This window comes from Pelobates fuscus, chromosome 8 (assembly GCF_036172605.1).
Source record: "Pelobates fuscus isolate aPelFus1 chromosome 8, aPelFus1.pri, whole genome shotgun sequence".
In the NCBI taxonomy this organism is placed as follows: Eukaryota; Metazoa; Chordata; class Amphibia; order Anura; family Pelobatidae; genus Pelobates; species Pelobates fuscus.
Window position 1 is genome coordinate 116,219,917 of NC_086324.1, and position 14,293 is coordinate 116,234,209.

The 14,293-nt window shown below is 38.5% G+C and overlaps 1 protein-coding gene across 1 annotated transcript in view; it reads left to right on the plus strand.

Moving 5' to 3' along the window:
• The window catches only part of ALG1 (ALG1 chitobiosyldiphosphodolichol beta-mannosyltransferase), a 142,419-nt gene extending 128,369 nt beyond the window's left edge, over window positions 1–14,050 (plus strand). Inside the window, exons 10-13 of the mRNA XM_063428825.1 lie at window positions 5,506–5,616; window positions 8,969–9,083; window positions 13,201–13,276; window positions 13,761–14,050. Of these exons, the coding sequence (XP_063284895.1) occupies window positions 5,506–5,616; window positions 8,969–9,083; window positions 13,201–13,276; window positions 13,761–13,904 (446 nt within the window). The 3' untranslated portion in view covers window positions 13,905–14,050. The remainder of the gene's footprint in view (window positions 1–5,505; window positions 5,617–8,968; window positions 9,084–13,200; window positions 13,277–13,760) is intronic.
• Window positions 14,051–14,293: the final 243 nt, after the last annotated feature.

Sequence of the window (14,293 nt, forward strand, 5' to 3'; positions counted from 1 at the left end):
TATGTCCTGCAGCATGGTTTGCAGTTGCTGCAGGTCCTGCTTGGTAGCCAGATCTGTGGTTCCCTGCTGGGGTGTGGGTTTGGGCAGCGTGGTTTGTTTAGGTTGCATGGCCCCTTGTGTGACTCCCTGGGAGGTTTGATCTGTGGGGGTAGCCGTGTGTGGGAGGTCTGGGCCTTGTTCGGCCGCCATTTTGGAGGGTGCCTGTCGTTGGAATAGGGTGCCTATGTCAGGCTGTGCTGTGGCAGTACCTTGATGTGATCTGCATCCTATCTCCGTGCTTTCGTACTCTGAGTCCTGTTGCAGCTCTCCCCCGGCGTTCCAGGCGTCCTCTCCGCCCAGCAGGTAGTCCAGGCCACGGCTGCTCGGTGTGTAGTAGGCCCAAACTTTGCTTTTCGGCTTGGCCTGCCTTGGGGTAAACCGGAAGGGCATCGGGTGATGCGGGATGGTCTCCCCTGTTCAGTGCTGTGGGTTTTGTGCCTGGATGGCATTTAGTTTTTGCGATATCGAGCGGATTGTGTTTGTATTTTCAGGAGCTGCCAGATATGGCATCTGGCCTGTTTCACTGCTAGGCTCCGCCCCCCGGGAATATTTTGTATTTCATTTCTGTTTTGGAAATTGTATGGCAGATATTACAAGGAGTGTGTTATTATTTTAAAGGTGAAGTTAGCTAAATTTAGTATGCTAAGACTGTATGTTTAATATAAGTCAACAAATCCAAAGGTGCTGCACAAGTAAGTGTGACAAAGAGTTCAGCCCATCCTAACCCTATATATAGCGCTCTCCCGAGTACCCATACACCTCTTTCACACTGTTAACTTTCTTCTCTGCCTTTGCAACACACTTCACTGAGAAGATTTCTGTGATCAGGAAAGAGGTCTCTAATCTCTCTTCTACCTCTGCCATTACTTCAATCTCACAACCTCCTCTGTTTTATGCTCACTCGCACCCGCTACACCAGCAGCCCTGACCCTCACTAGAATATCTCTCCCTCTAATCTAGCATATTATCTTCACCCATCAAGCATGCAATCATCACCTAAATTCTAAAAAAACTAAATCTTGACCCCAACTCCCCATCCTACTATTGCCCTATTTATCTACTACCATTTGCCTCCAAGATCCTTGAGAGAGTTGTGAATGCTAGATTGACCGAATTCCAACTCTCTGTTCGACCTGCTTCATTCTCGATTCTGTGCTTATCACTCTGTCTAAACGACCTTGACCAAAGTATCCAACAACTTGATTGCTGCTATGTATCTAATGGTCGCTACTCTCACCTAATTATCATTGACCTGTTGATCAACAGCTTCTTCTCAATCTCAGTAATCTTGGCCTATGAGACTCTGCACTTTCCTGGTTTCCTCCAACCTCTCCCAACACCCATTCAGTGTTTCTTTATCTGGCTCTTCCTCTCCTCCGCAACCCCTCTCTGTCCTTGGTCCCCTACTGTTTTCCATCAATACTGCCTCCCTTGGTAAACTCATCAGCTGTCTTGGCTTACAATATCATGTCTATGTGAATGACACACAAGTCTATCTGCCCTCTCCTGATCTGTCTCTGTTCCTCCTGATTCTTGTCACTGACGGCCTCTCTGCATTTTCATATTGGATGGCTGCTCATTTTTTTTAAACATAAACTGTCCAGAATAGAGCTTCTCATCTTTACTCCCTCGAGTGTTGCTACTCCTGTGTCTCTCTCCCTCCAAGTCAATGGCATTACCATCAGCTCTACCTCACTGTCTAGATGTTCTCTTTGACTCTGACTTCTCCTTCACCCCTGCAGTCCATTCACTTGCCAATCCTGCCACTTCTATCTCAAAAACATAGCTCACATCCCCACCTATATAATGCTGGATGTGGCCAAGCTGCTGGTCCATGTCGCTTTCATCTCTCGCCTTGACTACTGCAATCTGCTTATCAGTGGTCTTGCATGTTTCCAGCTGACCACGTTACAGTCTATAATTAATAAGGCATGGAGGCTCATCTTCCTGACCGCCTGTCCAGGGCCCTATGCTCTGTCGAAGATTTGCATCTATTACCTGTTCGTACTCGCACCTTTGACGCCCACCATCAAGACGTGAGCTGTGCCATTTCTATGAAACTCTCTTCCCTGCTCTATTTGACTCTCACTAAGTCTCAGCGCTTTTAAAAGATCAAAAAAAACTGTTAATAGCTTTACTTCCCCGCACCTTTGTTACCCACCCTGCTTAATCTCCTGCAACTGTGCCATCCAAAAAACTAATTCTTCCCTTACCTCTTGCACAACTTTACCCTACTCCCTCTAGAACATAAGCTGGTTTGAGCAGGGCCCTCAACACCCTCTGTTTATGTGCGTCCAGCTCGTCATGTTGCAAATACATGTCTGTTAATCCACCTATTGTACAGCGCTACACTAATAGTAATAATATTGTGGATGTATACCTTAAATCACAGGCAATGTTCAGTGTTTAAGAGAGAAATAAAGGCATATATAGATTCAGTATGTGAATATAATTAAACCATACATTTTAAAACATTAATTAAGCTTGTTGGAACAAAAAAAGTCACAATTGTAATAGCTTGATTTATTAAAATGTTTTTTAAATTGAAAATTACATAATTTAACCCCTTCAATACCAAAATTGAATATTAACATCTTTCTTTTCATTTATTTTGAAGTAAGATATCTGGTCTATAAAGCCTCACTTAGCCTCATTTATATATATCATTACCATTCTGTAAACGTACAAATTACGGAAACTACTAGTCATTATTATTATGCCTGCAAATATGCTGAAAATGTTTGCTCATCCTCTGCTTTTAAACAGTGCAGGAAGTTTCAATGGATCATTTTATCTCTACAGTCACGGAGGGGGTAGGAGTGAGTAAACTCCACCATTTCACTTCTGGCATGACATTAACAGTTCGGAGATTGATAAAGATTGGTATAGACGTTTTAAACACATTTTTAATAGAAATATATGATTTTACTGTATGTGCGCATTATGCTCAAATGCAGACATACTTTTTTTCATTCTGTTGCTATTTTTTAGTAAGTCATACTGCTAGTAATGACTTCATGGTCCTTGTAAATACCTTAAGCAAATAATTTTTTTTGTATATTTTTGTCACATCTGCTGTATGTAAGAGAAATATTTTTGCTTTTATACTAAAATGTTAAAACCTGTGTAAAATATTGAAAGATAAAGGACACTGGATACTGTCTAAAGCTTTTTATAAAGTGTGAATGAATGATTAAGTGAAAAACAAATTTTTTTTACAGTTGTCTGCAAAGCAAGCCAAACGCAAAATTGCTGCTTTATGATATGCTTATATGCTATCTTTGCATACCTTACTTCAAAATATTATGTTTAAAAAAAAAAAATGTGGTGAAGGGGGTAATCCCTATGTTTTGCAAATCCAGTGTTGTTTTGTTGAAAAGTTTGTGCTTTGTAGGCTACTTATAAATGTGAGTTGTACTTTGCTGCTATGAACAAAAAGAAAAAAATGGTAAACCATGATTAATCTATGTAGATATTTTTTCTAATCTGTTCATTTTGTAATGGATCATTTACTGACCTCTTAAGTGCCTGGTTTTCACTAAGGAATTGCAGATATTTGGCCAAAATTGCTGTGTTGCAAACATGAATGAGACTTACAGGGTTATTTACTAAAGTCAGGAATTCAAAGTGAGTTTCAAATTTAGGGCAAAAAAAGTTAATTTGGAAAAATTCTGCAAGCCACTTATCCTTCCAGGCTGGTCTAAACTGTGAAATTCCCTTTTTCAGCAGTTTTCACTTTAGTGAATAACAGTGTTAGAGATTTTTGTCCAGCAAAATATGCAATTCCACAGCAAATAATTCTGTGAGGGACAAAGAGAAAAATGAAAAATAGTTTTTGTATATACAGGGAGTGCAGAATTATTAGGCAAATGAGTATTTTGACCACATCATCCTCTTTATGCATGTTGTCTTACTCCAAGCTGTATAGACTCGAAAGCCTACTACCAATTAAGCATATTAGGTGATGTGCATCTCTGTAATGAGAAGGGGTGTGGTCTAATGACATCAACACCCTATATCAGGTGTGCATAATTATTAGGCAACTTCCTTTCCTTTGGCAAAATGGGTCAAAAGAAGGACTTGACAGGCTCAGAAAAGTCAAAAATAGTGAGATATCTTGCAGAGGGATGCAGCACTCTTAAAATTGCAAAGCTTCTGAAGCGTGATCATCGAACAATCAAGCGTTTCATTCAAAATAGTCAACAGGGTCGCAAGAAGCGTGTGGAAAAACCAAGGCGCAAAATAACTGCCCACTGAGAAAAGTCAAGCGTGCAGCTGCCAAGATGCCACTTGCCACCAGTTTGGCCATATTTCAGAGCTGCAACAATACTGGAGTGCCCAAAAGCACAAGGTGTGCAATACTCAGAGACATGGCCAAGGTAAGAAAGGCTGAAAGACGACCACCACTGAACAAGACACACAAGCTGAAACGTCAAGACTGGGCCAAGAAATATCTCAAGACTGATTTTTATAAGGTTTTATGGACTGATGAAATGAGAGTGAGTCTTGATGGGCCAGATGGATGGGCCGTGGCTGGATTGGTAAAGGGCAGAGAGCTTCAGTCCGACTCAGACGCCAGCAAGGTGGAGGTGGAGTACTGGTTTGGGCTGGTATCATCAAAGATGAGCTTGTGGGGCCTTTTCGGGTTGAGGATGGAGTCAAGCTCAACTCCCAGTCCTACTGCCAGTTTCTGGAAGACACCTTCTTCAAGCAGTGGTACAGGAAGAAGTCTGCATCCTTCAAGAAAAACATGATTTTCATGCAGGACAATGCTCCATCACACGCGTCCAAGTACTCCACAGCGTGGCTGGCAAGAAAGGGTATAAAAGAAGAAAATCGAATGACATGGCCTCCTTGTTCACCTGATCTGAACCCCATTGAGAACCTGTGGTCCATCATCAAATGTGAGATTTACAAGGAGGGAAAACAGTACACCTCTCTGAACAGTGTCTGGGAGGCTGTGGTTGCTTCTGCACACAATGTTGATGGTGAACAGATCAAAACACTGACAGAATCCATGGATGGCAGGCTTTTGAGTGTCCTTGCAAAGAAAGGTGGCTATATTGGTCACTGATTTGTTTTGTTTTGTTTTTGAATGTCAGAAATGTATATTTGTGAATGTTGAGATATTATATTGGTTTCACTGGTAAAAATAAATAATTGAAATGGGTATATATTTGTTTTTTGTTAAGTTGCCTAATAATTATGCACAGTAATAGTCACCTGCACACACAGATATCCCCCTAAAATAGCTAAAACTAAAAACAAACTAAAAACTACTTCCAAAAATATTCAGCTTTGATATTAATTAGTTTTTTGGGTTCATTGAGAACATGGTTGTTGTTCAATAATAAAATTAATCCTCAAAAATACAACTTGCCTAATAATTCTGCACTCCCTGTATATATATGCTCCTTTTTCTATATTGATTTAAGATCAAATGCATTTTTCTTTCTACATTTGCAGGCAAAGGCCCATTAAAAAAATATTATACTCAGTTAATGGAGGAGATGCACTTTAATCACATCCAAATTTGTACACCATGGTTGGAAGCTGAAGATTATCCACTTTTGCTAGGTAATATAAACAGTGAAGAACACTGTGTAGTCAAAAGAATGTCACGTATATTTCAGTCATAATCGGGTTAATTTATTGCCATATATAGATGCATTTAATCCAGTCTTTTATGCCTAGGTTGCCATTTGATCAACTTAAATTGGTTTTGGTGTATAGGTCATGCTCCTGCTGTCTCACCGCTCAATTCTCTGCCGTTTCAGAGTTAAATCAGCCCTTGCCTCCCATAGCCTCCCGATTACACAACCCCCCTACACACTTCCTTTAAAGAAATTTAAAATTTTTAAACTTCCTTTATTGGACAGTGTGTTTATTTTAGAATTTATTTTGTGCTCTGGTTATCATTTGCTAGAGCTTGTACATTTAAAAACAATTAACAGTAAAGGAGATAAGAACATATAAAGTAAATAAACCGTGCTGTAAGATCTGATTGGAAGTTAAACCTTTTTTTTTTTATTGTTGGCTGTGTGAGTCTCAGCCGGAGGAGGTGGCTAGTGCAGCAGGACCAAAGCGATTTAACTACATGGTGGCAGAGAATTGTGCAGTGAGGACGCAGGAGCATGATCTATAGACAAAAAAAATAATTGCATTAAACTTTAACCCCTTAAGGACCAGACTGTTTTTGCGATGTTGTACATTTGCGACCAGGCATCTTTTTACACTTTTGTGGTGTTTGTGTTTAGCTGTAATTTTCCGCTCTCTCATTTACTGTTCCCATACAAATTATATATTGTTTTTTTTTCAGGACAAAAGGGGCTTTCTTTACATACCATTATTTATATAATCTCATGTAATTTAATTTTTTTTTAAAATGAAAAAATATGATGTTTTTTGACTTTTATGTGAAAAATCTTTTACTCATCTACAAAAGTGAATGAAAAAAACTGCTAAATAGATTCAAAATTTTGTCCTGAGTTTAAAAATACCCAGTGTTTACATGCTTTTTGCAATTTTTTTGCATGTTATAGGGCTATAAGTACAAGTAGGATATTGCGGTTTCAAAACATACATTTTTAAAATGTATCAATAGTGACATTGTAACACTATTATCTGTCATAAATCGCTGAATAACACCCCACATGTACATATTTTTTTTAAAGTAGACAACCCAGGGTATTCAATATGGAGTATGTCCAGACTTTTTTAGTAGCCACTTAGTCGCAAACACTGGCCAAAGTTAGCGTTCATATTTGTTTGTGTGTGAAAAAAGTAAAAAACTAAATTGAACGCTAATTTTGGCCAGTGTTTGTGACTAAGTGGTTACTAAAAAAGACTGGACATACCCCATTTGCAATACCTTGGGTTGTCTTCTTTTGCAAATGGTATGCCATCATGGGGGTAATTCTCATTCCTGGGCTACCATACGCTCTCAAAGGCAACGTAACCAACCTGGCCATTTTCAATGTAAAAATATTTGACCCATATATTTGACCCTGTAACTTTCAAAAACGCTATAAAACCTGTACATGGGGGTACTGTTATACTCAGGAGACTTTGCTGAACACAAATATTAGTGTTTCAAAACTGGAAAATGTATCACAACAATTATATCATCAGTAAAAGTGCTGTTTGTGTGTGAAAAATGCAAAAAAAGTCACTTTCACTGACAATATCATCGCTGTGATATGTTTTACTGTTTTGAATCACTAATATTTGTGTTCAGGAAAGTCTCCCGAGTAAAACAGTACCCCCCCATGTACAGGTTTTAGGGTGTCGTAGAACGTTACAGGGTAAAATACAGTGATAGCAAATTAAATTCTCTGGACTTTCGGCCTGGGTTGGCAGGCAGGTCCCTTAACCCCTTAAGGACATATGACATGTGTGACATGTCATGATTCCCTTTTATTCAAGAAGTTTGGTCTTTAAGGGGTTAAATTGCAATCAATAAAATAACTTAATTATGTAAAAATATTACATAAATACGCACGTAGAATTTAAATATATATGCATATTTATATATTTGAAGTCTACGTGTATATTTATATAATTATTTATGTAATTTTGTATATGGACATATGAATAGTTCGTATTCTTTTTATTTACCGGTATTTATATATACATAGATATATATACAATTTCATTCTAAGTGTATTTTGATATAAATATATATATATTAATATCAAAATACAGTTAGAATAAAATTTCGTATAGATATATAATTTTTTTTTTTTTATTATTATTTTTACATGTTTAATTTAATTTAAATTACTTATTATTTGTATTTTATAATAATATATATATACAATATATATAGTTATTATATATATTATATATATACGTGTGTAATTTAATTATAAGTGTATTTTTATATTAATATATGTACATATTAATATAAAAATACACTTAGCATGACATTATATATATGATATATAGACGTATATTATATAGGTATAATATATGTCTATATATCATATATATATACACATATATAATAATAATTTTTTTTTATTCACTTTAACTTTACATTTTGTTTATGATTTTACAGCAGCAGGGAGACTGCCTGTCAGCACAGACAGTCCCCCTGCAGGCAGACACTAGGACACCTATTGTGACCATGTGGCCGCCCAGTTGGGCGATCACATGGCCACAGGGGTCCTAATCCGCCATGGGGAGACTGTCTGGGCTGCAGGCAGTCTCCCCACAACGGGAGCACCGCCGATCGCCGCCAGGGGAACGACGGCGATCGGGTAAGTACATCTTAAATTTAGGACGGTTCAGGACCGTCGTCGGTCGGCAATGGAAAAATGCCGATGACGGTCCTGAACCGCCCAGCGTCCTTAAGGGGTTAAGTACTGTAATGGTAACTCTGTGAACATAACAAACTTTTTCAACTGCTGTGTTTGACATTGAGAAAAAAAAAATAAGTGTGTTTTGCTCAGAAAGCATACATTCTCAGTTAAAGTTTTCTTTTTAGTTCTGCTTTATTTTTTCATTTCGGACTTTTTAAGTTTATTTTCTTGATTCATTTTTTTGCCATCTCAAAGGGAGGTTGGACATATTTGACATTGATGTGGAAGTGTGGAAGAGGACATCTGTTTGTTGTTTCCATTTCACATTCATGTTCCACTTTGTGGACAAAATAAACTATGGTATAGTTTCAATTGACTCTCTGCAACATAAACACTACACTGAAGTAGTGGTTATGATACATGGAGTGCCACTTTAAATATACTCTGCAATTTTGGACCCTAGTTTGAATGAATATAATGGGACTGAAAAATACAACAATCGATAATATTATAGCTAGATTTTGTCACTGGTCTGCACAAATGCAGACTATTTATTTTATTTCTTGGTGATAATCTCCTAAAAATGCACAATTGCGTATTTTTCACTATATTTTTTTAAATTTCAGGATCAGCAGATCTAGGAGTTTGTCTACATAAATCATCCAGTGGTTTGGACTTACCTATGAAAGTAGTTGATATGTTTGGTTGTTGCCTTCCTGTGTGTGCAGTTAATTTTAAGTGGTAAGGCTCATCATATATCTTAAAATGTTTTATACAAAGCAATGTATGTGTTGCATGCTAAACATTATTGCTTCTTTGGGTTAATAGTGTACTCTACAAGTCCCCAGGTGCTCACCCCACATCCGATCTTGTCCTGCAAGAGTTGTCTGCACTGTGCTAAGCTTGATTATTTCAGTAATGTGCTCATTGGCTAAGAAAGTCCAGCTGACACTATTGGCCAATAAGCACATCCTTTTTTAGCTCAGTGTAGCTCACTGGATGTCCCGTACTACCATGTTAAATTTCCAAAATGTTGGAAAACAGTTTTCAAAATTATACTGGGAGGGTGGAAAGCCACTCACTCCGACCACCAAAATCCATACAATGGACTTTAGTGAGTATGGTGGTTGGATTGTTCCTTTAAGATTTGTACATGTGAGACTGCTTTTGATGAATGTATTCTATTGAAACATGGAGTCTCCTGGTATTATAATATTTAGGCCATTTGTGCAATTAAAGATGAGGGATGAAGATATTTTCAGATGTCTAGTGGTTATTCTTGAATGGTTACGTGTAACAAAATATTTCAGAATGATAACACGTTTTACTAAAGCGTGTTTATATGTATACAACACAGAAATGGGGAAGAGAAATCAAAATCAGGGTGGTTAAAAAAACAGAATTATTCATCTTTGACCAAGGAGTTTAGCATTTAGCCCTTGAAGATTTGTCCTTCTGCTTTGACATCCAAGCCACTTTTTTTTGTGTGTGTGCCAATCGAGATATCAGCACAGTTTTTAAATATATAAACAAGTTTAACCCCTTAAGGACACATGACATGTGTGACATGTCATGATTCCCTTTTATACCAGAAGATTTTTCCTTAAGGGGTTAAACAAGATAAAGAATACGTCCGTAAACATTATAGAAATGGCTTAACTTTCTGCACAGCCTGTGCCTTATCTGCAGAGCCACAGGAGTTGCATGCAAGTGTCCAGTAATGCCAGAACCAGAACAAGGTTTAGGAAGGTGAGTGTTGTAATTCCACTCTGCAAGTATCCTGGCTGCACAAACTCGGCGGCGTCAGCAAGGCAGAGGAAGGAAAAGTAAATGGCTAATGTATAGTCGTCAGCCTGGTGATCTTCTACTGCGACCATCTGCATAAACAATGGAGCAGCAAGCTTGTCAGTCAGTTCTTCAGACTCCAGAGAGTCAGTTGTCGATAGTCCGATTGGGATTTTCTCTCGTTCAACAACAGGTAATGTATGGGCAGTGAGGGGCTCCGGTGTCTCTCTGGTAGTCGAGCCATTAAGACTGTAAAGATTTCTTGCAGCTGCTGGAAAGTAGACCGTAGCTGGGCCACTTCAGGAGGCCTGACAGTGATTGCTGCCATAGCAGGGGCAGATCTATGCTGGTGTTGCTGACCTTGGGATGGTCTCCAGGGACCGGGATGACCCCCCCCACTGGTCCATAGTTGGGAGCAATCCAGATTCAAGATTTCAGACAGTTGTGGCAACGGGAGAACAGCCACCTCCCCTGCATCAGTCATGCTTGTAGGCCTCAGATGACAATCAGATGATTCTTGCAAAAGTGGTGACTTATTTGGTGTCATTGTGCACGTCGTTATCACCTCACACCAAGTGGCCAGGTATGTTGAGTTATAGCTGATTTTCGGTAATTTACCGTTTCATTAGCGGTGCCCCTTCATTTGCAGTGTTAAGCCGGAGTAGCAATGCTAGCCTCTGTACAGCTCGTTGGTCAGGCCCCGCCCCCTATTTTAAATGTATTTATTTTATTAAAATTTACTAGGAATTCTGCTATCACCCTGTATGGATGAAACTTTAAAATAAATGCAAACTGTATTTTAAATTTAAGTCACACTGGAAAAATTCTCTAAGTCAGCTATGTTTCCAGTTTGAGTACCTGGGCCTTAAATTTGAAATTCACTTACAGTGTTATTCACTAAAGTTCAAATTTAAAGCCAGAGTGGCTTTAGCTTAGCCTGCATTAAATCAAAATGGTTTCACTTTCAATCAGATTTAGCTTACTTTAAATATTTTTATTTCCTGCTCTGTAAATTGAACAGTAATTACAAACAGAAGGTTCCTGCAAGGCGTAGTAAGCTATTAGTGTGCACTCTGGAACGCCCGCTCCATCTGCAGAAATATAAAATTAACAGCCATACAGGACCTCTTCATATGAAATTCTTTCACACTTCTTGCTCTCACTCCTGACTGTCCCCCTCTGATACTGCTACTCCTGCTTCCTTATGTTATGGTGGGTTACAATTCTCCCACACTCCCAGACCAAGAAACTGTAAAGGAGGTGGTGTAATCATCCTTTTTTCTCCTCAATATACCTTTCAACCTATCCTCCCTGCCCTATCCTTTACTTCTTAAATTTAAATCCACTCCTCTAAGAATTGCCATTATTTATCACCCTCCCCAGTTATCCTAGGCTATTTATTGAACACTTTTATTCCTGGCTACACTATTTCCACTCCTCTTGCACTCCTTCCCTCATTTTTGGGGACTTTAATATCCCAATAAACAACCCTAACTGCTCTGATGCCTCTCGTCTGCTCTCTATAACCTCCTAACACAGTGGTCTAATTCATCAACTCGTAGAGCAGAAAACACTCTTGACCTCATCTTCACCAATCACTGTGCCACCTCTAATCTCTCCAATGTTCAATTTCCTCTATCTGACCACCATCTGATGTCCATTGACATCCGCATACCCTGTACCCAAAGTACCTCAACATCACCTCATCAGTTTTGCAGAAACCTCCATTGTCTTGACCTACAGCAATTATCCACCAACCTCCAAAGTCTCCTTTTACCAATCTCAAATCTCACCTGCCCTAACAGGTCCACTCTCTCCTCTTAACTAGACATCATGGCACCTCCTACACTTAAATGCACTAAGCGTCTCCAATTACAGGCCTGGCACACCAAGCTGACCCGATACCTCCAAAAATGTTCCAGAATTGCTGAACGCTGCTGGAGAAAGTCTCATTCTGCGTCTGACTTCCTGCACTATAAACTTATGCTGCGCTCCTTCGGTCTGTCTCTTTCCTCTTCAAAAGAAAATACTTCAATACACTCATAACCACACTCTCCGATGAGCCCAAACAACTGTTTCATGCGTTTAACTCTCTTCTGCACCCTGTCGTGCCTCCTCCTCCTACCAACTTGACTGCTACAAACTTTGCAACTCACTGCACTGAGAAGATTTCTAGAATCAGGGAAGATATCTCTCATCTTTCTCCACTACCAACTTTTCCCCTAACCACACTGCCTCAGCTGTCCTATGCTCATTTGCACCCTCTACAGCAGAAGAGGTTTCCTACCACACCACTTATTCCTTTGTTCCTATTGCCTCGTATCTCGTACCTCGTATCCACACTTTGTCTCCTTTTCTTGCACTGCCTCTCACTAAAATTAAAAAAAATTCCATCTCCTCTGGCACATTTCCTCTACCCTTCAAATATGCAACTGTAACCCCGATTCTGTAAAAGCCCAACCTTTACCCTAATTCCCTATCCAACTACCGCCCCATCTTGCTACTGCCGTTTGTCTCTAGGATCCTTGAGCTTCATTAAGCTAAAGTTGTTTTGGTGACTATAGTGTCCCTTTAAGTTAACGTTGTTTTGGTGACTTTTGTGTCCCATTAAATTTGGAATTCACTTTGAATTTACCTTGAATTCTCACTTCAGTGGGTTCCCTGAAAACTTTGCAATCTACAGGCAAATTGATAAAGAACTAGGACTTGATATTAAGGACTTTTACCACTGCTCAATTAAGTATCTGGTGCCACACCTGGCCATTGTTACAAAGTACACTGCAGTAAATTAAGACTGTGAAAGAAAAATATACCTCATCCTTGTGACCATTAAAGTAGACCATATAATACAATAGTATTCCATTTGCATTTTTATGGGTCATCATTTACAACTTTTTATACTATTCTATTGCTGATCAGGTTGTTTAAAGGGCTATCCAATATTTAAAGTACTGCTGCCATGTATAAGTATATTCTTAGCGTATTAATTCCTTTGTCTTTAACAGATACCTCTAATGTTTGCATATTTATAGTTACAAAAAAAACACATCTAAAAACTTTGTTTGATTTACAGTTTACACGAACTTGTAAAACATGAAGAAAATGGATTTATATTTGAAGATTCAAAAGAACTTGCTGAACAGTTACAGGTAATGGTACTGCTTATGGCAAGGGTAGGTAAATACATATCCCTTAATGCACTTACAGACATAATGCTGTCAACATGTAAATGTAGTCCACACCATCTGGAGTTGCAAAGGTTGCCTACCCATAGCTTATGGCAATATTATGCCATGTTGGAGACGGAAAAACTGAGAGATGATGCTGTCTTTATGATCAGGGCCCTTATGAACAGTCACGGTTGTCAAAGTTGCCAGTCTAGGTTGCCAGGTGATCCTGGGAAACCTTGGCTGTTCGCAAAGACAAAGTCTCTCTTTCATCATGTAATGTGCCTCCACTGGAGGTGACACATGCAAGCATGTAAAGGTTTTATGCTGGGGGAATGGCTGCGAGGGGGAGACAGATTTGTATTCCTAACACTATAGAATCTCTTTAATACTGCTGCACTTCTACATTACCTGTTATTTCATCTGGAATCATTTTGTTGATCATGATCTAATTGTTATTTTGCAGGTATTATTTTCAGATTTCCAGAGTGATTCATGCAAATTAAACAGATTTCGTCAAAATCTACGTGAATCAAAACAAATGCGCTGGGATGAGAGCTGGGATCAGACTGTACTTCCAATCATTGGAGGATGTTCCAAAGCACGATGATAGCCAAGTTACTGTTAATTTCCTATTTAAATAAGGTTGTTGTTTTTTGTATAAATATGTTTAAATCCAAATGCAATAGTTTGTCTTGTGTTTTATGAAACAAGTGTTCTATAATACATACACCAATCTATTATATTGATTGTTATCAACACTGGATAAAGAAAAAAAATTACATGTATATCTCGCTGTATCTATCAATCACGCTCTCTCTCTCTATATATATATCCTTCTCTCTATCTATCTCTCTCTCTCTCTCTCTCTATATATATATATATATATATATATATATATATATATACACAAATAGATATATCAAAACAACCAAAGAAAGATTCAAAAACCACACCACAATAACAGAAAAGTAAAGCAATCACCTACATGTGGTTATG